Source organism: Trachymyrmex septentrionalis, unplaced genomic scaffold (genome assembly GCF_001594115.1).
Source record: "Trachymyrmex septentrionalis isolate Tsep2-gDNA-1 unplaced genomic scaffold, Tsep1.0 scaffold11, whole genome shotgun sequence".
NCBI classification, from domain to species: Eukaryota; Metazoa; Arthropoda; class Insecta; order Hymenoptera; family Formicidae; genus Trachymyrmex; species Trachymyrmex septentrionalis.
This window is the reverse complement of record NW_017304228.1, coordinates 2,619,076-2,643,207: the sequence shown is the minus strand read 5'-3', so window position 1 is coordinate 2,643,207 and position 24,132 is coordinate 2,619,076. Positions and strand designations below refer to the sequence as shown.

Below are 24,132 nucleotides of genomic sequence, written 5' to 3'. Positions count from 1 at the left end.
ATATATATATATATGTACAATATAATAATAATAATAATACAATAAATGAAAAGATAGTATTATGGCTAATAGATATAATGGCTTCTCTTTGATTAAGTGATGAATCTAATTATTGGTGGAATATAGTGAAATTATTTGTTTAGCTTGCCATTACACCATGAAGCTATTATTCCAAATACAATAGCTAACATTTATTATAACATACTTTTACTTTCAAGTATTCCGAACCGTTTTTAAAATACATTTTAACATTTAATTACACACACACACACACACACACACACACACACACACACACACACATACATCCTCATTATTCTTAAATTTGAGCGTATTATCACACAAAAGTTAACAAGAAATCAAAATAACTTTATTTTAATTTTTAACAAATTCAAATTTTATAACAAAAATCATCACTTTGACCTTCATGACGTCAAAATAATTATAACTTTCTCGGTGTGTTCCTTGGATATAAATATATTTGAGAGTATTATTTGTTATAGTTATTTAGCATTTTATTTAGTTGAATATATTCGAGTTTTGTAAAGTTAAACAAAATAACATTTTAAAAGTGTAGCTCCCTAAATGCGTTGATTGCTGATTTTTTTTTTCGATAGGTTTTTATATCAAAAAAATGACATAAATTAATTGTAGCTCTGTTAATCTATAATTTGTATTACGTGGTACTATAGATTTTTAGTACTAAGCAACCTATATGCGGAAAAAGTTATGTTTACGTATACATGCATATATATATATGTGTTATATATATATATATATATTCATTTAAAAAAATCCAAGATCGGTCAAAGTTAAATATTTGAATAATACATTATATATGTATTCTTTATATTAAATCAATTTATTCCAGATATGATTGCGGTTGTTGATTAAAGTCTTGACTGAGACACTATTATGGAAAGTCGAGAGGTCTCAGATTCGAACCTTGGCTAATATTTTTCGCAATAAATTTCTTTTTTTTTTTAAATCAAATTAAGAGAGGATTATTAGCATTTTAGAATAATTGTGTTAAAAGTTCAAAAGTTATATTTGGGATAAATTGATTTATTATAATAAAACGAATATATAATGTATTATTCAAAACAAATTTTGACCGATCATCATGGCTTTCTTTATCGTATTTGATATATTCATACATATGGTCATGCTTAAAATTCCTATATTGTTTATATAATATTTATTTATACATTCTACAATGTTTTATCTTTTATTAATTTTATAAACAAATACTGTTTTTAAAATAAAACCAATTTTTAAATCCTATTTTTGTGAAAGGCCACATTATCACCTCTGTTTCTTTTTGAATCTTAAGTCATTATGCAGTATCGTCACATTTTTATAAATAGTATCCTAAAGTAATAAATATTTCATAGCTTTGAGTCTAGAATTGACTGAACAACACTAACGAATATAATCGTTAAATCTAAAATTTAAATACATACTATTAATTAGTAATTACGTTATTATATAAAATTTAAATGAGATATCCTAGGTAGCAAGCTGATGTTATTTATCGTCATTTTAATGTCAAAATAACATCTTTAATACTATTTTTACATCGGAATAACATCAGCTTACTACCTGGGATAATATCATCTTTTCCTTTAATAACTTTTTATTGAGATGCGATAAAAAGTTACTAAAGAAATTACTTATAAAGAATATAGGTAATGGATTTAAGCTGCATCACCAAAGAAAATTCAATGTAGATTATCACTTTCAAATTTATATTGCTTAAGCAAATACGATAAGTGTAATAAAATTTGCCGCTTGCAAGATCGCGTATTGCAGAAATGATTCGATTTATCCGGTGTTTATTTGGGCACACTTGATGTACACGTAATATTTTTGGTCGCTCGGTCGAGGCAGCTTATGTGATTACTTGAAACACGCTATAAGGTCACATAGTGAGGAGGAAAAGCAAGACTTGTCTGGTCTGCAGCATGAAAATGCTCAAATTGCAAGTAACGTAATCAATCAGATCGTTCCGTTCGTTCCGAATAGATCTACTTTGAAGTTACCGTAACGAACTACGCTGTGCGAACGGCGGGTTAAATTTAAGTCAATTCACATGAGGGTAAGAGTTTATAGAGCGAGAGCCAATTACGCCGTAATACCGCAAAGAGGATTCAATAACGAGTGAAAGGAAAGAGAGGAAGGTCAGCGTTTCTGTTGCATTCGGATAAATCACATCATGCCGTACTCATCTGTCTTCGTTTTCTTCTTCTCTGCCAATCTATCTGAATTCTCTCTCGCTTTTTTTTTCTCTGTTTCCCTTCTTCATCGCTTCCGATATCCTTCGTAGTTCAGTCTGCCGGAAATTTCAGCGTTGGCGACTCTCAAATGAGATTCATCGAACAAAGAACACTAGTACGACATCCGATAAACCAAAGAGCCCTTGAGTGCGCCTTTAGTAGTGAACCCTATCGATCGACAGTGTTACGGCTTGGCTTTTGAGTTTCAAAGGTGGCCAACTGCTAAACTACCGCAAGATAGAGTGAGATTGGGCTAGAGTTGCATCGTCGCTGCTACATTAGCACCGTACCGGCGAAAGAGCTTTAGGACCAACGAGCTGAGTCTCTAAGAAGAAAAGAAAGAGAAAGAAGAGAGAGAAAGAGAGAGAGAGAGAGAGAGAGAGAGAGAGAGAGAAGAGGGAAAGAAAAAGAGAATGTAATCAACGATGTGATGAGAATACTTGGTAAAGTAAATAAATTCTCGCCCGATTATTTTCTCAGACGCAAAGTTACATACTTCATTTACCGCTAGATGCGACCGTCTACTACCGGATTTTATTTTAAAAGAGAACCGCACGACGTGTCAATTAGCAACGGTAGACATGCACTTATAAAGCTTCTTCCTTTATCCATTAATAGATGAAAGTATCGAAAAAGTATTATGCGATATATACAACGTAGAACGTAAATTAGAAAGTTTCCCAATTATGGTTGAAATTATTGTTAGATATTATTAAATCAATTAAATACGAGAAACGCCAATTACGGTCAAAGTTAGATATTAGAATAATACATCTATATGTATATAGATAATTTTTATCTCAGATACACATGGAAAGAATGATTTTGCAAAAGTATCTAAAAATTTAGCTACAGATTTACAAATAATTTTATTAAATTATTAAAATAATTATATAGGCTGCTCAAGCTAGAATATCAAAATTTTTGCAACTTGCTCAACAATAAAAATTTAGGCAAATAAAAGTGAAGCGCAAAAATTAGAGCACGATTAATCTTAGAAAATAATTTTAATACTTAATCTTCATACGTGAAGCTCGAACGTTTCGACTCGCTTTGTAGTCATCATCAGCGATCTAATGTTCTTCAATGTCTATGACACGTTCCTCATTCCACCATAGACACCCACTAATGGACTGAACGGCACAAAGTGAAGTGCAATCATTTAGATGTAAATATCTGAAAACTGTAAATTGCTCATTATCAATTTCAATTTCCTACTTTTATTATTTTGATGATGGTCCAACGTAATTATTTTCAGATCTATATCTGGCTAAATTTTTAGATATTTTAGCAAAATCGTTCTTGCCATAAATAACTCCACGCCTATTACTTCCAATCTTGAATATAATCAAACTAAAAAAATAATATTTCTTTCACAAATTAAATCAGATTGTCGATGCTATCAACATCTTAAAATCTGTAAAAAACTTATTACAAAAAGTATTACTTCAGCTGAAATTTGAACTCGAATTTTCCGATAATCCCGATATTCTCCGTGAGAGCGTCTCTCCCAATTCGATTGACTTGTAAGGCATATGGTAAATATACCGTATAATAATCAATATGTACAAAGATGTACGCATTAAAAGGCAGCGTATAATAATATTAAGATTAGAATCATTTATATGAATGACTCAACTAATACCTCTTTCTACTTTCTACCAATACAATTTAATTTCAATCTCAATTCAACTTCATTCTAAGAATTAAAAAAAGATAAAGAACAAATTGAACCGAGATTTAAATTAATGTATTGCATTGATATAAACAGACATAAGTACGAGAAATACTAGTTGCAGTACATTATTAGATATTATTGTTATCATTATGATTTGCTAGATTCTTACATTACGTTTTCTCCAGTAGATGAAAAGAAGAAAAATCACCATTATTTGAGAAAGGGAATGGTTCTACTAAATCTATTGAATCTTATTGAATAAAATATATAAAACTGAATTTAATATTATCACACGCTAAGCTTCGCACAACCATCGTATACGGATTTCAGGTTTAAAAATCCCTCTTTTACCCTTTCGCGAACTTAATTGCAGTGCTGAAGTAATCTCAGAGGGATCGGCTTGGACGTTTCCAACGTATAACAAAAAGATTTTTCACTATGACGCTGATATCGCATATTGTCAACGAACGAGCGAGCGAACCAACCACTCTTCAAACTCTACGTGACGTAATACCGGTGCACCGTATTTGACGTCACGCTTTTATTCCGTCTCGTGTACAACGCGATCGACGACGACCGTCGACGGTCTATATGCGGAACCTGTTAATGTTTCGCGGTCGTATGAAAATCGCCAGATGGTAATTTAATGGCGTGTGTAATAATCCCCTCTATTACGGTAGATAAATTATAACAGTATTACACGAATCACTCGTGACCGATTTCTCATTAACAAATGCCGCGATCATCATCACGCGGCAACCGCGAAATCAGATATTAATAATTCCTCAATGCGTAACACTGGATTTTCTCTTCTCTTCAGAATGGTGAATGATTATAAAATTATTCGCTGAAATATCAAATTATAATTCATGTAAAAGAGAACGGTGTGGGTAATGGAAATTCGAGTAAAAAAAAAAGAATATTGTTATCTGGGGGATAATGTCTGTCGATTATGTATTAATTTGCTAACCTATTATGATAGGTGATGCATGGAAAGAAGTTTGGATCATCGAAATATTTATGCAAAAATTTAATCATGATGGACAACGCTGCAAAAAAATGTGATATTCTAGCAACGAGTTCGAACGCCCTACATGGTTCTATTATATTCTGATAGTTAACAGAATTAATTTTAAATCTGTTAAATTTTAGTTAAATTTTTAGATATTTTACAAACCCCATTCCTTTCATGTATTATTCAACCGTAAAGTCTATTTGTATTGAATCAGATTATCTATTTTTTATTATAATTAAAGCATTGATTCGTTTGAAATTATTTTAATTTTTTAATTACTTTGGAATTCAAAAATAATATAAAATTTATATACACACACACACACACACACACACACACACACACACACACACACACACACACACACACACACACACATACACATAAAACAAGAGTTAACAACAGAAATTGTTGGAATTTGTTCTCAAAATATCGCTATGACCTGAATTCGAATATCGAACATCGATCTCTAAAATTGATGAAAAAAATCTCATTCACAGGAATTACACAATATTAACAATAATTAAAAGCTGTTACAGTTAATATAACTGCCCCATTTATTATACCAATATTATTTTATGCATTACATAAATATCATTTTTAATTCCCTCTAATTAACTAAGTATTTTAAACCAGCTTCCTATTCAATTACAATTATAACACAGAGATCAATATTGCGTATTTGGGCAATATACCTATTGTAACATTAATTATTGGTAATTAGTAATTAGTCCGCGATAGTGTCATAAGATTAAAAACATTCCAGACGTGGTAGAAATAAATAATTACATTCTCACAGAGAAAGATGACAGAATTGTTAAATTCCTTTCATTTCCTTAGAACAGTCCGACGTGAAAACGCTCCGTAGAACGTTTTCTACAAAGCAACAACGACAGAATAGCTATTAAAGACAATTCATTCGGCCTTCCAACTCACGCCGTCGTCCCTGTTGCCTCGTTAACTTCCATTCTTCGTTCAATGCACAGCCTCCCTCTGTGTCTGACATGGACATTTAGTGTCGTGTAATTACGCGAAACGCGCGACAACGCTACGTTACGTAAGTACGTTCCACCACCAGATGAGATGACGCGTGCAACGCAAGGTGGTGAGCAACTTATCGAAATTACGCGAAGCAATAAATCTGGAATCGAACCTTTCATGGGAATTAATCTTCCACATCTACCTCTGAGTTTCTCAAGGATTAAGGCGGAAAAGCTCGCCCGCCTTCGCCGATAACGATTCGTCATTCCGCTCTTATCACTCGAAATAAGCCCGAATAAAGCTCAAAGAACTTTTCCGATTCTTACTTGTTGAATCCCCTTTGTGGAAATTTGTTTTGCTCCAGGATATACGCGCCGGTGTCAAAGCGCAAGGACATGCAACCACGAGACTTTCCTCCGGACTTAATTAAATACTTCGGATACCAACTATCGTCGCAAATATTTCTAGCGAGTCGGTCATATTGGGAACGGTGCGCTTGAATTCCGCCTTCGTCTTATCTTTTTTTCTCTTCTGTCCCAACTGCCCTTTCTCAAAGAATTTATATGAAAAACGACCGATTGAATCCCGCCGGCTATTATACTTCCAGTTTCTATTTATCCATAATAATTCAGAAACTCGAAGATATACTATTTATTAAGATGGATAGGTAATAGACAGAAATTTATGGCTAAAGATTATGAATTGTACATATTTGTATATATTTTGCTATAAAGTATCGCGTGTACAGCACGTAAAAAAATGTAAACTTTTCATAAAGTCGACAACATTTCTCTTCTATCCAATATCTGCATATAACGCACAAACGGAAATTGTATTTGCTAATTTTACGCAACAATGTGCTTTTTCGAATTTAACATTCTTTACATTTTTAATTAATATTATAACTCGATTATTTAAGATTTCTTATTATTATTTTGTAATGTAATAATCAGAATTGAAAAGTTACTTTTCAAAATTAACTAACTCTAACTAAAAGTAATATTGTTGCTCGTTATTCTTTGTAAAAAAGTAACTCATTACTGTAATTCATTATCAATCAGAAAAAGTAATTTATTAGCATTATCTTTACTCAAAAACTTACTGATTACTGAGTCGTTACAATTTCTGTTATATACTTTTTCGTCGAATTTTGATGATCTTTCTTTATTCAACATGAGATTCATAATATTTATGAATAATCATAACATGATCTAACGCAATACTCATTTTTTTTTGAAAACTTTTTGAAACTCGCATGTTCCACATATATGTGTTATACGTGTATAAAATAACGGTAAAAGTAACGGTTATATTCGATATCGCTACTCAAAAAATGTAACTCCGATAGCCCCATTTTATTAGTAACAGTATCAATTATTTATTAAAATTTAGTAATAAAACTAATTTTTTATTAATAACAGCACTATTAATGCTGTTATCAATAATAACGAATGCAATTTGTTACTAAAAAGAATAATTCTACACAATAAAATATTTGTTGTAATTGTATTAAAACCAATCCACTCAAATCCTTGAAATTTTGTGTTAAATGTTTGAGTATACGTATCATACTGAATAAATAATTTGAATAGACATATTCGAATGCTAATTTAGCATAATGTGATTTTATGATATTTGAATATTTTAAATTAGATTGTGACATTTAACAATTATTAGCATTCAAATAAGGTAATTTATAAGTAAGTAAATAAATAACATAAAATATTATATTTTAAAATGTAAATTCTACGATAAATAAATAAAATATGTTAATTCAACATATCATAAATGTGAATTTTACTAAAAAAATATGCTTCCACAATATGCTTGCAAATTGTGTCAGTGTTACATTTTTTATTATTAATTTTTATTATTAATTTTTTTGTATAATATTTATGTTACTTTTAACATATTAATCTTGATGTTAAATTGATTATTGACAACAATTTGAGTAGACCGTTTGGGGCATGTGAGATGTATTGAATTTAAATGTTTCAACTATGTTACGGTAATGACATTGTAAGTAACGCGTTACTTCCCAACCTTGTTATAATACTTGATATGCAATATGGTGGATGAAAGTATATATACCTATTATATATATGTATTCTCATTCCAACTCTGAGATACAGATCACAACGCGATTTGTCTTTAATAGTATTGATTAGATTGAATCTCACGTTGACATTTATATCGATTGTTGAGCAAAATCTGCCAGAGAACATTCGTGATAATTGTTAGTAAATGGGGTAATTCAAATTATTAAAGCATTCATTTATAGGTTCATTTGAAAGCAAGTTCACAGCGAATCGAGTTACAAATGTAATTGGTCGAAATCTTGTTGCAGAAAGATGTATTATAAATATACTTTGTTACCTTTATTTTCTCACAGAATAGGTATAATAGATTTTTCTTTCATCAATGCAATTTTTAATCATTTCATTTAACAAATAGTATATCACAAATTTCTAGTTATAATGAAATTATCCAGTACATTTTTAACGTGACAATGAAGTAGAGAACAATACCTAATGCTTGGATAGTACAAATATAAAAATATACAACGAAATGTTTTTGTATACCTCAAATGAAATAATATTAGTGTAAAAATATTCAAATTGGTCTACATATAAGTTCATCAAATAATACAAAATAAACTCGTAAAAACAATTTTTATTAAAATAATATATTATATTTATTTTTATTCTATATAATTCGGTATATTTTTAAAAATATATTTTATTAGTGCTGGCGTGTATTGATAAAAGTGCACTCAAAAAATTATATACGTTGCATTAAGCCAAGTCGCATTAAGCCAAGCAAAAAAAATTCGAATTAAATAGAATTATTTATAAATACGTTACGTGACTTGTTTTAGCGTTATCTGCTTTTTCGCAAAAAACGACTTACTTCTCAACTACATTTTTGTCTAAATTTAGATTTGAAGTTGCTGATAAAAACTACACTTTGTCCACACTGATTAAGTACCTCTTGGGAAGACTATCACGAATTGAGAGAAGTTCGAAGGGCTACTGTTCTTCCCCTATTGACCTATTCTATTCTGAACTACGATATACGAAACGTTTCATTTGAGATGCAACGGTAGAAGGTCGAAATTACCAGGAGCAATTATTCCCTGCGAATGCACAGCTATATAAACCTGCCAGGGCTTGTAATTGTCAATTAGACCGACCGTCAAGATTTTATCGATTCCTCAATAATCCTCGTATTTGGTAGTTGCTAGTGAAACGTGGTTGAATGATTTCTCGGAAAATGGTCGTATTTTGGGGGAGAAAGGATAACTTTGCTAACAATAAGTCCCCCTATGGATTTCCGATCTACTAAAATAAATAACACGTGAAAAGTTAATTAAGAAAATCAATGATTTTATAATCTATTTAAAAAAGAGTACCTTCTTTCTTAGTCACGGAGTAAATATTTGAGACTAATTGAAATCGTGGAGTAAAATAAAGTAAAATAACTCAAACATAAAATTTTATTACTACTGAAAAAAAGATTTTGCTAAAATAAATTTAGTTACACGGAAAGAATGATTTTGTTAAAGTATACCTAAAAATTTAGGTACAAATCTGAAAATAATTTTGTTAAATTATCAAAATAATTGTGTAGGAAATTGAAATATGCTGAGCAATGCTGCAAACAGTTTTAATTGTTCTAAGAATCAATTTAAAAGTCCTACATAATTACTTTAGAGTTCAAAAAAAGTCTTCATTCAAATTTGTGCGTAATTAAATTTTTAGATACTTCATCAATATCTTTTTTTCTATGTACTTTTTTTAGCATCAATCTGTTTTTAATATATTCACAATCTCTCGCATTCCGTGATTATCAAAACAGGAAACATCACGCAGGCTAATTGCCTAACCAAACGTATTTATATAATTGCTGCAATAATATTCAGAGGCGGTGAACTCCATCAACAGAGTTTATATATTTAAATAAACTCGCATATAATTCGCTTGCCTGGCACTTGCTAAATTTTATCCATTTAGTTTCCATGCCATGTGCAATCTAAAGTGTCCATGAGTGAAATAATATGAATAATTCTATCCAGTAATTATTGCATAATAACAAAGAACATGAACCTAAGGGAGACTCATAGCAATCTACACGATTTTTTCCGCAGCCAATAAATACAATCTAATAATTTTATTCTCACGGGTTTATTCTTAAACGAACAGCTTGTCTCTGGATAATTCAAAGGGAAATTATTTTCATATAGATTCAATTACGATCAATTGCCGCAATAATATCGTATTAAACAATTCATAAACCTGACATAAATAATTAGCTCTAGGGTAAGTTCCCGGGATAATCGATCTCTTACCGAAGTTTCACGATACACATCCAGTAACATGAGCTATGTATGTAAGTTATGATTATATATCTCAAGGGTTCCTGCCCTAAGGTATTATACGAGGTATCGTATAAATATCCGTCGCCCATCATTACCGTCATCCCAGGCTTACTCCCGAGCCAATTAAGGAAGTAATGTCAACCTACAGGGCGATAAAGTTTCAAACACCCTGCGAAGGAGTCGCGCTTATCTCCTCGCGTAAGTTCGCGATATAGTCGCGGGATATTCAAAAGCTACGCGATCAAGAGAGGTTGAGACGATCGGTAAACACGGCGTGGCCGGCGAGTAAATTAGCGAGATCTCACCTACCGTAGAATTGTCGGCCACGGGACGCTGTTGACTCCAAGGGTTTGTTAACACGGCCGCATTCACGGCCCGACTGCAATCTACTCGCTGACACACCACCACCCCGTGACGTACTACCACTACTGCCTACCGCTCCTCGTCGACCCTCGCTGGTTGCACACGCACCGCTTCCCCGGTGTAACGACCCCGCGATCTCCCCGCTGCACCTATATACGGCAGTCACCCTTATTACACGTCGCTCCTATATACGTACGATCGCTTCATCTCGATCATTCCGCACGATCGTTCAACCGCTTTAGGATGTAGCCGGAGCTCGCTTCGGGATCGCGCGATCGATATCGCGACGCGAGATATATCGAAGATCCCGGAGTAAGAGGTATTAAATGAGCGTCGATAGATCTTCACGATCGCGGCGATCTTACCGAGTTTAGGACGACGAGGAACAAATCCAGCCGCGACGATGGTCAGAGCGACACTACGAGCCTCGCGAAAGGGGCGACCCGGCGCCCCCTCTCACCATCGACCCGGGGTTTGCCCGACCAATCGACGCGTGCACCTTCCTATCGTTTAAGTACATTCCGTTGGATCCGGGCAAGAGGCGAGGGGTGGCTCAACTCGCACCCGGGGGTGGTGGACCGTGGAGCGAACGTCGGAGACGGTGACGGTGGCGGAGGAGTCGTTTCACGTGTTGCTTCGGCGTAAACACTGACAGATAATTTAATGATGCCAGCCAGCAGACCGTGCGACGTACCTCGGAGAAAAATTGATTGAGTAATCGACAAGGCGAAGCTATCTCGAAGAGTCGACTGACTCCCAGCATATAGCTTGAAAAAAGTCGAAGCCACGCTTCTGTTGTTTCAACGTTAACTTTTTCTAGTCTTGGCGATATACGACGCATGTGTCTTGAACTGAAAGTTTTTAATTATGCAGAAATATATGAAATTTCTACGCAAACTTATCTTACTTCGGAATCTCTATTTTTAAAACGCAAATTGTTTCACGTTAAAAAGTCGACTCGGCAGAGTTGAGCACCGTCATATAGAGATATCTTTTACATTATGTAATACGATGTTCTGTAATGCGCTATTTTCCCAGGTACACGTTACATTATTACGTAGTAAGCGGATAATATTGTAATGGTGTTATTGTGTATTGTAATACGATACTCTTCTGCCACATGTTACGATAATAAGCTCGAGTTAAAATACTCGAAAAATAAATCGCAGTAAGGTGTAGAAAAGTTTTATTCATTTATCACTTTTTTTTATTTATCACGTTATTTATTGCGTCAAGACAATTTCTCATCATGTAAGAAGCGACATGCTTACTCGAGAATAATATTTAAAAATGTCAGTTCTACAGACGTTCTATCATTTTACTTAGGCTATTATTTAGCTTGGACAATTGTTACATTCGTTATTATAACTCGAGTATTTCGTTAATTCTATTAACGTTCTATTAAGTTTTATAAGATACTAATTAAATCAACGAGAGGCTCGAGTTTAATAATGAATAATCGTCTCAAGAAATACAACAATTTATAATAAGCTGCATGTCTATTCAATTTTATTCACAGAAATTTACAAGTACGTCTATTGTAAATTTTCAATTAAGATAATTTAATTATCACTTATCTGTATAAGAATTCGGAAATTATTTAAAATATTTATCTATTTAAAAAAGACAGAAAAAAGACGTTGAGTCGAGAACGTTTACAGTCACCTTTGATAAAAAATATATTTTAAGCTTTAAATGAAAATCGAACGTGGTTTACAGTTACCTTTGATGAAAATATATTTTAAATTTTAAATGAAAATCGAAGACGGTTAGAAAAGTAATGATAAAAAGTCTGAGTTTCCGCACACAGCCACTTATCAGCCCTTATCATTCGAAAATTTAAAAGAATTATTTCAAATATAATATAAAAGACAAAATCTTTTTCTCTTTCTTATTCTGTTCATTTTAAATTCCTCTCTACTCCTTTTTTTTATCAGATATTTTATATCAGATAGTTTGACAGATATTTTGATGACATTTTTCATGTCGACTTATAGGAAAAACGACAGCTCGAAAGTGCAACCGCACGTGGAATAGAAAATGAAGAAAAGGAACATTTCAGAAATTGGAGATCGTGGACGATGAAAGATGTGAGAATCTTTATACATTTTACTGACGCGAAATATATTATCGTCAATTTTCAAAGTGCGACTGCACGTAGTAGGTCTGAATAGAACACGGTATTAAATTTTCGATCGAAGGTCGTCATAGATGATGAAAAATTATGAAATCGGAACGAGCTTGCGGTGATTTATTTTTACATCGCACAAAGCTTTGCACATTTATATCTGCATGACATGAAATTTTATTCTACAGTCAATGAAGGAGAAAGAAAGATGAAAAACAAATCTAACGCTAAAAATTCTTATTTAATGTAACAGTAATAATGTTTATTATCGTTTTACTTCTCAGATGTGTGGCAGATGATAAAAAGCGACGGATTCTTGCATGACGTTGAATTTATACCTGCAGGCAAAGTTGTAAATTGAAAGAGAAGTCGTAGTAGAGACGAAGTGCAAAGAGCCCGTTGCTTATTTACACAAATCTCTAAAGTGACCCGACAAGTGCTTTCGACGTAGCGACGGAATTCCGTGTATACGCGATATTTGTCGCTGACAATGTAGCACGTGGAAGCAATCGAAACTTTATGCGATTGTTAAACGACGACAGCATCGCTGCGTCGAGTAGAAGCAATTCAGCTACAAACGGAGCGCTTAAAAGGAGAAACGATATCGTTCGCTAGGTAGATTTGCAAGGCTTAAGCGTATTATGAGTCCGAGAACCTCGACTCGCGCGAGATATAGTCATTTATTGCATCTCATCGCGATTATCTCTAACGCGCATTACAAGACAACGATTTTCAGCAGCTTTACTCGAAGAGGATTCTAATGACTTGTATATGATATTACACAATATTATACAACACACTTGGAAAGAAACACGCAGAATTAGATGCTTTTTTTCCCGTATATTGAAAATTAAATTAAGAGGTTACTCAACACGAGATTACTTATTAAGCTATAAAGAAGTAACATAAACCTCATAAATATATAACGATACCTTCGAGGGATTTTATCTCGAGAAGATAATATATACCTTCACAGATCTAATTGTCATAATATTTAATATTGAACATTCCAAAATCGTGTTACCATTCATAATCGGGCTATCACTTTTCTTCAATTTTTCTATAAAATATGAAATATGCTGTTAAGAGCGGCACGTAGGCGGAATATCATATTTCTCCTTAATTTAATGAGATGACAAAGTTAAAACGCGTACGAAATCGTGTCGTAAACAATTTTTTCATCCGAAAATTATATCCGTCCTGCGAGACGGCTTATAAAATAATATTAGAGCTACTTATTACCTGACATTTCTCTTCTACTTCGCGACGCTACCGAGACGCAGGTTTCTTACGCGTCGCGCGAACGACGTAGCGAGTGCTGGTTGAAAAAGTTATGGGCCTCCCTCGTGCAATTTATATCTCGGAGATAATTCTCCTAATATATATATACTCGAATATATTCCAAAACTCGTCCGCGAATCCTCGTTTATGGAACCGTTGACCGGACGCGCGTCATCCCGGAGCTGACCTTCCACGTGAAATATTTCTTCCCTCGTGAAATTCGTCCAGATTTCGTTATTTATTTCTTATTTTTACCTCGCACGAGAGGCAGATCGATAACGATAGGATAACACGCGACGAAATGGATTATATATTCTCTATAGCGCGAAATCCGGTGACGTTAAACTCCTGCGCTCTTCTATGTCGGCTGCATGCGAAGGGGTATGTCACCGGTATTTGTAAATCGTTGTTGACATCCTCTGTGCAAATATCGAAATTTGATATTTCGGAGATGGCGGATACAATTCGCGTAATCGCCGCATAAATCGGTATCGCATCATACACGCCACTTAACAGACTTATATGTCTGCGTGATTTGACTCTGAAAAGAATATCTTTACAATTTATAAATGTAATTTGTATTTAAACGGTAGTCTAGGTAATAGCTTCAGAGAGTTTTAGCGAACAAAAGCCTTCTTTCAATGTCTATTGCAGATATTTCTGAAAAGAAATAATTCCAGAGGAGGTAATATCAGGAACACGTGACTCAATATAAATAATCGCTTTATTATTTATCAAATAGACAATGGCAATTTACAAATGTATGTAACAGGAGCTAAATGTCGATAAAATAATAAGAGATTTGAAAATTTTGTTTTTATATCTTTAATTTTTACATCTACAGAATAAAATACGTTATTATCAGTGCTGGGAAAGTTACATAATAAAATACATAACCTTTATTATAAAAATTGAGTGTAATAAGTTTGGGTATTTAATTTTTTGTATTATATTTTTTATCACACATTTGCTCCAATTCTGTATTACCTTTTGTACTCAATTTCTATAACAAACACATGCAAGGTAATCTGAAAAGTAATTTATAAAGTAATTTTCCCAAAAATAAGGCGCATTGAATTTGAGACGTTCTAAAAATATCTCGATCAGTATCGTTTCTGTCCACTCTATATAATAGACGTATCAAGTAATTTCATATTTGCTTTGGCTTTAGTCTCTTTTTCCTTGAACATCGACTGAATGCTCGCTGATATATCAAAAGAGGTTCATTCGCCGGTAAAAGTCATAACAGCCGCTGTCTGGGAAACCTGAAATCGATTCCCCTGCGGGTATTCACCCCTGCAATGTGCAGGTGCAATATAGACTGTGATGAATATACCGCTTGAAATTATTTTGAATGTTATATCTCAAAGAAAAAATTCTTTCTGCTTCTTTTTTTACGCGTAATAACGGATAAAAATGGGTATACTGAAATATTGACAGTTGTGTACAGTTAATATTGACTCACGCCGTTAAACTGCCATAAAAATTCAAGATATATTTTTCATAAATTCTTATAAAGCACTCATAAAGAGTTTTATAAAAAAGAATTTAATTTACGGACTAATAGTCTGTATTAATTCATTGCCTGTAAAGACAAAAGTTTAATACATTGTTTATTTGTTTCAAAGTTTTCTTACTCTGCAGATTACGTTACAGTTATAAGTACAAAAGACGTATTGCAACATTACATAACGAAGTAAATCTTTGGAAGAACTGTTTGATAAAGAAGATTATAATAAGAAATTTAATCGTTCGGAAACTTACACAAATTACAATATACCGAAATATTTTTTCTTCTTTTCATCTAACACAGCCGTTACGTAATAAATGATTAAGACGCACTAGGAATAATTTTGTAACGGAGTAAACGAAGTTGTTTTGATCAATCTAATCTTGTTGAAGGTAAAAAAGATATGATCGTTATTAAAATTGGAGCTAATAATAAGTTAAAAATAATGTACATACAATAAGCAGTGTAATAATAATGTGGGAAAAAATAATTTTCCTAAAGTATCTATAAAAAAAATTTTTAAATGGAATATAGATCTAAAAATAAATTTATTACATTTTATTAGATCATAAAAATAATTATGTAGGAAACTCAAGCATGAACAATGCAACATGTTTTGACATTCTAGCAAGTAATTTAAACGTCCCACGTTATTATTTTGATAATCCAATTAAATTATTTTTAAATCGATATCTATAATTAAATTTTTAGATACTTCAGCTTTTTGCCTAAACATACCACATTTTTATTTAATGCGTTGAACGATGATATATATTCGCTAGGTACTACGACGTGAACAAGACGTTAGATCAATCAGAACTTTGCTTTGTTAGTTTTGATTGTTAGATCGTCGCGGTACGACATCGCTAAGTGTTGTGTGTGTGTGTGTGTGTGTGTGTGTGTGTGTGTGTGTGTGTGTGTGTGTGTGTGTGTGTGTATGTGTGTGTGACCAATTCAGCATGACCACAACTGTCCGGATATAGTAAAGTGGCGAAACGCTGTCCCAGGTGGACATGTACATCCATTATAAAGTTTGGTAAATCCGCTTTCAAACAAACTTGGGCTATTTTCCCATTTAATCATCCAAAATCGGAAAATAGAAACGTTAACGTTAGAATTGCCAGCGGTGACTCGTACTCTAAAATATATTTCGCGAATCAAGTATATTTAAACAAAAATATTCCTCTACATTCTCTACAATACTGAAAATCGCTGGCGGTTGGAAATGGCGAAAAAGGCATAAAGAGACTCTTTATGATTCTTACTAACGCATGAGAAAAGTGCTTCTGGTCATTCTAGGGTATGCCTATAAAGAAAAAAAGGAAGTGAGGGATAAAATTTTCACGAAAAGGTTCTTAGAATAATGATAAGAGAGAGAAATTTCCATTATTTCTTATTTATATTATCTTGGTAGCTAATAGCTTTGGGTAAACATATGTGTATAATCTAGAAACAAATTTACCTCATATAATATTGAGTAGTTGAGTAAAACCGATAATAATATATTTTATCATATACTTGATCACATTGCTTCTTTCCAAGCTAGATGTCACTAGCTTGCACTCCTATAAAAAGCGTCAAGATATATGCCAATATATATATGTAGCGTCAATATATATATATATACTAAACTAAAAAAGCGCAAAATAAAATTTAAAAAAGCCACCAAATTTACATTTTAACAATAATTATATTTTTTTAAATAATTAAGTAAACATTTATTATTGCTATTGCTTCTGCTTTTTTTATTATAGATAAAAAAATCAATTCCGAATAATTATATAGAGAAAATATTTATGAAAATAAATGATGAATTTATGAATATAAACTATATTTAAAGAGTGTCGAATGCTATTGAATGACATCATACGTATCGAATCCCGGAAATTCCGTCGCAAGTTTCAGGAACCTCGGAACACCTCTATCGATCACGCAGCGACATTTGTGCTTTTATTTAACGTTCACGACAAAACGCATCATCTCCCTCGCGATAACAACAATTGGCGATGATTAAGCAAAGAGTTAAGGTTGTCAACGCGATAGAATGGTATTTCCCTGCGCACTCGCCTCTAAGATTAATTACATACTACATAACGGATGATGAAGGAAAGGACGTGCATTCAGATGTCTTTTATCTCAGGTGATGTTTCAGGTTCAGCCCAACGGCGATCATAAGCGTTGCACACGCAATGGCTTTGACGTCGAGTGGGTCGTGGTGTGGAGACAAATGCTTTCGCCGGTTACGAATATTGATTTTCGACTTTCGAGGTTTCTGGAGCAAGCTCGACGCAGCTGTGACGCAGGCGTCGACGCCGACGCCGACGCCGACGCAGCATGGCGGAGCCAGCCGCCGTTTGCTGGCTGGACCATCATCTGCTTGATTTTTCGTAACTGCCGCGCGTAAGACTCGCGTGTGAATCGCGCGAAAGCAATCTCGAAGATGTGAGTCGTCCACTTATTGTTGGATCGTCGTTACGTTATTTAGTTTAGTCTCGCGACGAAGCCAGACCCCTTCGAGATGAACGTGAATGTGCACGTCTTTATCACGTGCTTCCTGCTTGTCACATTAATGGCTCTTACAAACGGTAAGTGTGGAAGATTTCGAATAAAAATGTAATTGTGCTGTCACGATCAATGGGTGTAGTCGGATGTAATCCTGGCGTAGTCTAGCGCCAAGGCACTTTTTTCGGAAGCTTGGCGGCGCCACGGTACTTTTCTACATATAATCATGTAAAACTAATTCTATGTGTTTACGTAACAGGGCGGTAAGAAGGAAAAGGAATATTTAAATATTTAGTAAAACCTGAATACGACATAGCAATAGCGTAATTAAAACATCCAAGCTTGTTCCCCTTTAAAGATATCGAAAAAATATCAAAAAGATATGCGATTCTGAAAAGATATTTGGGAAGAATATTGTTCAATTCTTTTGATGTACACCTGAAACAGAACAATGAAATTTTTTAACACTAGAATTGTCTTAAAAGCATCTTTGTTTTAAATATTTTTATCTCAATAAATTTATCTTCGATGATCCACGAGCGCAAAAAAAAAGTGAAAGAAATTTATAAAAGATAAATTATTTGTAGAACATAATCTACAATTTTTCTCTTTTTTCTTTTTCAAGTTTTCTCAAAGTTTCTAAAAGTTATAAATTTGCTATATTTTAGAAAAAGCTATTTATATTAAAAAGTTGGCCAACAGTCAGTTTCTCAAAGTTATTTTTACTTCATATAAATGATGACTGACTGAAACAGTTAAATATCTGTAAAACGATGAATCGATATGTTTTTCTGCGTACTGTTGCAGTATTATGTTTATTCTAATTATTAAAATATTTTTACATATATATTTAAGTAAAATTAATTAATATCTAATTAATTAATTTTTATGTATCTTTTTCTGTTTTCCTTTATGATAGACTCATATAAAATCTTTATAACGAGTGTATATGTATATAATTAGCACATTTTAGATCAAAATTAGTAAAAATTTTTGCTAACTTTTTTATACAAGTGTCCTACTTTCTATGCGTTTGAACTTTTGATATAATGATGGTTTGTATCGATTATGTATGCATGTATATGTACATAATACAAATGGCTTTTATAATAAAACAGGACAACTAATGTCAAAAGAGCACCGGACCAACGCGGCTTCTGAAAGGGCCAACGACTTATGGTGTTATCAGTGCTTCACTATGGATCACGGTGAGAAATGTATCACTGGCAATGGTGGCAATTTCAGTGACTACGAGCACAAATGCACGGACGACAGAAGAATCTGCATGGTAAGACGAGATAGGTTTGTACCTTTCGTTCTTACACTCGATTAGCATCAAATGCAATAATCCTTCTGTATTAAGATTTGCATCACAATTTCTCACAAACACACCAAACATTTTATTACATAATACAATATGTAATATTATGTAGAAACGTGATTGATGTGATTGACCTATTTTCAGAGGAAAATTGGAATAGTTGCTCCGAGTTAGTTGAAGCGAGATTTTAACGAACGGGTCCGTGATGAATTCTCGTGCGCATTTAATGCGAACTTGTTACAATAATTTGAACCTTGTTTATCTGAGCGAATTAATATATAATTGAACATACATACAAATGTTCATGAGCGAGCGTTTATTTGTGCGGTTACATTATTACATGCATGAGGTACGTCGTATCGCTGTTTATTTCTCGGTACAGCAATTGTCGAAATGCCAGTGATATAAAAAATATTTCATTTATAATTTCTGATATAACGAGGGAATAGTATGAGAAAATACCGTACAATTCCTCTAAAAATTTTTAATTTTTAATAGAAATATGTATTCAAAATGCTAACTTAAAAAATCTTTAAATGATCTTTATATTTATTAATGTTTTCGATATTATTCACGTGCGCGTTAAAAACAATCACTAAAAACAATCACTTTCGCAATATTCTATTTTTTAGAAAAGTCACACAATATCACACATATCTACAAAATATATAGAATCCGAGCTATTGGTTTTCCTTTGTGACATAAATCCCACTGTTAAATTTTCCTACGCAGAAACATCGTTATGAAAGCTCTCAATAGCGTATATAAAGTCACTCATCCAGAATAGATGATTACATGATGATGAAGCAAACAAGTTTTTTTTCCATCGTAACTATGACTATATCGTCTGATTTGCAATTCTGACAATTTCGTCTAATGTTTCCGCGTAAATCTCATATGAGAGGGACTCTACAGAGGGACGCGCCCGGTAAAACTTCACACTTAATAAAAATTGAAACACAATATGAGCTCATGCGTTGCAGGTAAAGCGATTTTCCTACACCACCAGCACCGAGAACTCGACCTCCAGTCCGAAGACGTGGTCCCTCCAGAGAAATTGCACGAACAAATGCGAGCCCGGGTGCATCGTGATCGGCGAACGTACCAAGCTCTATGCCTGTACCGCCTGTTGCGAGACTAATCTATGCAACAACGGCACCGGCACTGCCAACGACCTAACGATCAAAGAAATCGATCTCCTGCTAGCCCTCTTGCTCCAAGCTGTCTTGACTGTTATCATGTATCCGTCCTGACAGTGTCAATAAAAGCCTCTAATCACAATAATTCCCCCACAAATAATACACCCTCGTGGTCCACGGGTGCGGGCGTCCGATGGCGCTTTATTTTCTCTGCGTTCTTCGAAAGATACAGTATATCCCGTGAAATTCTTTGGGTTTTCTACAGTAAGCCATTATCTAAGTTTTAAGTTTTATGTTTTAATCGACCAATCACAGTCAAATGTGAGAAGAATAATTAATTATGATTAATCAATTTTTTACGGTTTAAGATTTAATATTAGATAATGACTTATTGTACAAAGCCAATAACATTTCGCTGAGCGAATGCGTAAAATTGTTTTATATATACATACATATGTAGAATATAAATTGTATTTGTTATAATATAGGAAAGCTTTCTTTATAACTTTCTTAATAGTTTATGAATTTATAATTTAAAATATAAAAATAATTAGAGGACAAGTTTATAGCGCTATGAGCTCCAAAGCAGCTGTAATTTTGTTGAAAATGAACGAAATTGAAATTTAAAAAAATGTTTTAAAGCTTAAAAGCTCTATTTTCCAAAGATCTCTTTGTCTTTGGAATTTTTGTGAGTTTATGTTAGTGATTTTTATATAGAAAATTACGAGCTGAATAAAACGGGAAATTATCAAGCGATACAATAGCTTTTTGAAAGCATTTTTATTCATTTATCGCTATCGGTAACATAACGTATTTTTGAGTTAACGAAGCGCAAAATTGCTTAGCTCTCAAAATTAATATTAATATTAATAATCTAATTCTTCTAACGCGGTTGTAGCTGATTGTCCAAATTGGAACAATGTTAGAGTGAAGATTGTAAAGGAAAAGCAAGATTGATTTAACGAGAAACTGATTGTTCTACGCTTTTACAATTGTTTCATCTGTTTCAAGTATGGTAAATATTTAATGGCACTCTCTTTTTGTTGGCCAAATTGCAATTTTGTATCTGATTCCGACAATAATTTAAACGCGCTACTGTGAAGGATTGGAACAAAATGGAAGACAATCACTTATTTAAATTTACCGACCGTGCATTGTTTGAGAGTCTGGCGTCATCTAGCATCGATATTCTACATGTTGAAGCTAAAGTTACACAGTAGTATCGACCGCATGTAACTTAGCAAGATTAAAATTAAAAATCTAAATATAATTTTTTCTAGTTACATAAATGGAGAGAACAATGAAAAAAAGCAAAATGAGAAAAGAAACATACATAGTGATTAATTATTAAAACAAAAAAAATTTTATGGAGCAAATAACATCTTATGTAACATAGCCGACAGATCGTCAGCTATCGGTTATTGGTTACTATGCCAATTGTCAATTTGTATATTATTATTTCATATAACACATACACAAAATAAAATAATAAATTATTACCATTTAATTACTGCATTTACCTTCCAATATATATGTATATATATATATATATTTATGCTTCCCAATATATACTTCCATGTTCATGATATATTTATTTATGTGATAAATCTACACTATAAATATTTTCAACCCAGTTCCAACAAAAATAAATGCACTTTTCACGCTCAAATAGAATAATCGCATAAACCTAATCTCATACCTGATTAGCGGTAACTTCGCTCGAACGGTTAATTTCGTAAGGCTCCGTCTCGCGACTTGCAATTCTCTCAAGAGGATCGCGATTCAAGTCGACGGTCTCTTCGTCGCTACCACCAACAATAGTTGCATTCGTTACTCGACACACCACTCCAGTTGTATCATCCTATCTTTTTCTCGTCCTTGTTCCCCTTCCATGGCGTTGTTCACCTTCACGTGTTCGCGGAGGTCTCCGCTATTTCGCAGCTGTACCGATATCCTCGCCGCGTCCGCGAAGGATCAAGATGGGGATTTATTTATTGCCTACAACAATCGCACTGTTCGTGACGTTAAGCGCTTTCCGCACGTCGACGCTCTTCCCCGAACAGAGAAACGTACGACGCCAGGAGGAAACTCTTTGCATGTTCAGCACGCACACGTCGACATGATTGACGCGCGTTCGAGACAGATGCATGCTGTGTCACATAAATATACGAAAAATCCTTTGTGTCTCCCAATTAATTGGTCGTAAAATCGATAGTCAACTGTGCCGCGCTGTACTACGTCGCGGAATATTCTGCACTTTGCAAACAATTCGCATGGGAAACCTATGACAAAGTATATAACAATTACGCCTAACTGACATTCTGATTTGAATAATATTTATTTCAGGTCTCGATCATATAATCCACACAATCTATTACCAGAATACTATTTTTAAATTATTCATTAAAAAATTTTTGCGATTAATTTATGATTTTATTATATTTTTATCACAAATCTGACAGTCTAATAAATTTTTATTAAAAATCTAGTAAAGTATGCATTATATGTAATACCATTCTAATATAATTTAATTTTTATGCAATTTTATCGTATTTTAAATTTTTATTAAAAATCTATTAAACAATTATAAATGGAAAAATTAAATTGATAAAAATGAATTAAATAATAAGAAAAATCCAATTTTCGTCGCAGATCTCGGTGCTTTAACATTTATATACGTATATTTATAAATTTATAAATTTTCCATTATTCAATTAACGATTATGTAATTTGTGTTATTTATTTCCGACTTCAGTTCATGAATGCATTTCAAATCCGACAATTGAATTAGCGCAGTTTAAACAACTGATAAATGTATTTGTAAATTTACCTACACATATGTAAATATTATTAAGCATCAAAATCCATTTTGAATAAAAATAGGATTCTCTTATTCAATTTAAATCTAATAAAGCTACATAAAACTGATACTAAATTAAGCGTAATATTTTAAATATATAAATTAATACATATAATGGCTTTTCATAAATTCAACAGAAGTATCTTATAACAAAGAAATACATCTTATTGTTTTTAAGGAGGTTCTTCAGCTCCTTTTTCAAAACTGGAGGGAAATCACGTAACTTTCCTTATCTTAAACACGAGAGCACAATGAAGTAAAATGCCATTGCTATCTTCTAAAAAATAAATAATAAATAAAATTTAATTTTTTTATGATAGAAATGAATATTTATGTGGAAAATATTGAAGAAAAATTGTTTATAGTAATTATTTAAATTTAATTTAAATATTGATATTCTGATGGAAACGACGTTACTACATTTTTACTAGTGTGACATCATTTAAAGAGAATTAATGAACATGTTTTAACACATTACTGAACATACTTTTACACAAAAATGATACGGTGAAACTTCATTTTTTTTTTTATTTCAAAAAATAGTTCTTTAAATTTCATTCTTTTATATCCATATAACTCTTCATATAAAATTCATATATTTTGTTTACAATTAAATCTTTCTTCTCATATGCTAATTTAAGCTATTTTAGAAAATTATTTAAAGAAAACTGTACGATCAAAAAATCTGAAAAATTCAGAA

At 32.8% G+C, this 24,132-nt stretch overlaps 2 protein-coding genes across 3 annotated transcripts in view; one reads left to right on the top strand and one right to left on the bottom strand.

Annotated features, from left to right (window-relative positions):
* Positions 1-11,093, bottom strand: part of LOC108750833 — a 26,343-nt gene extending 15,250 nt beyond the window's left edge. The window contains exons 1-2 of one of the 2 annotated variants that reach the window (XM_018490645.1): positions 11,057-11,093; positions 10,638-10,840 (exon numbers count right to left, since the gene is read on the bottom strand). The gene's annotated coding sequence lies outside the window, so the exon portion shown is untranslated. Of the gene's footprint in view, positions 1-10,637; positions 10,999-11,056 lie in introns of those variants that run through there. The other variant, XM_018490636.1, reaches the window with a different exon arrangement.
* A 6,892-nt stretch (positions 11,094-17,985) lies between these two features.
* Positions 17,986-20,872, top strand: LOC108749392. Its single transcript, XM_018488063.1, has 3 exons — positions 17,986-18,195; positions 19,231-19,400; positions 20,417-20,872. The coding sequence occupies exons 1-3, from the start codon at positions 18,129-18,131 to the stop codon at positions 20,684-20,686; spliced, it is 507 nt and encodes a 168-aa protein (XP_018343565.1). The 5' UTR covers positions 17,986-18,128; the 3' UTR covers positions 20,687-20,872.
* The last annotated feature ends 3,260 nt before the right edge of the window (positions 20,873-24,132 follow it).

Excerpts from the sequence above, each read along its gene's own strand:
- LOC108749392 (XM_018488063.1), top strand. The coding sequence starts at position 18,129 with ATGAACGTGAATGTGCACGTCTTTATCACGTGCTTCCTGCTTGTCACA. Across the intron at positions 18,196-19,230 it reads ATTAATGGCTCTTACAAACG|GACAACTAATGTCAAAAGAG; the intron begins GTAAGTGTGGAA and ends ATAATAAAACAG. Across the intron at positions 19,401-20,416 it reads ACGACAGAAGAATCTGCATG|GTAAAGCGATTTTCCTACAC; the intron begins GTAAGACGAGAT and ends CATGCGTTGCAG.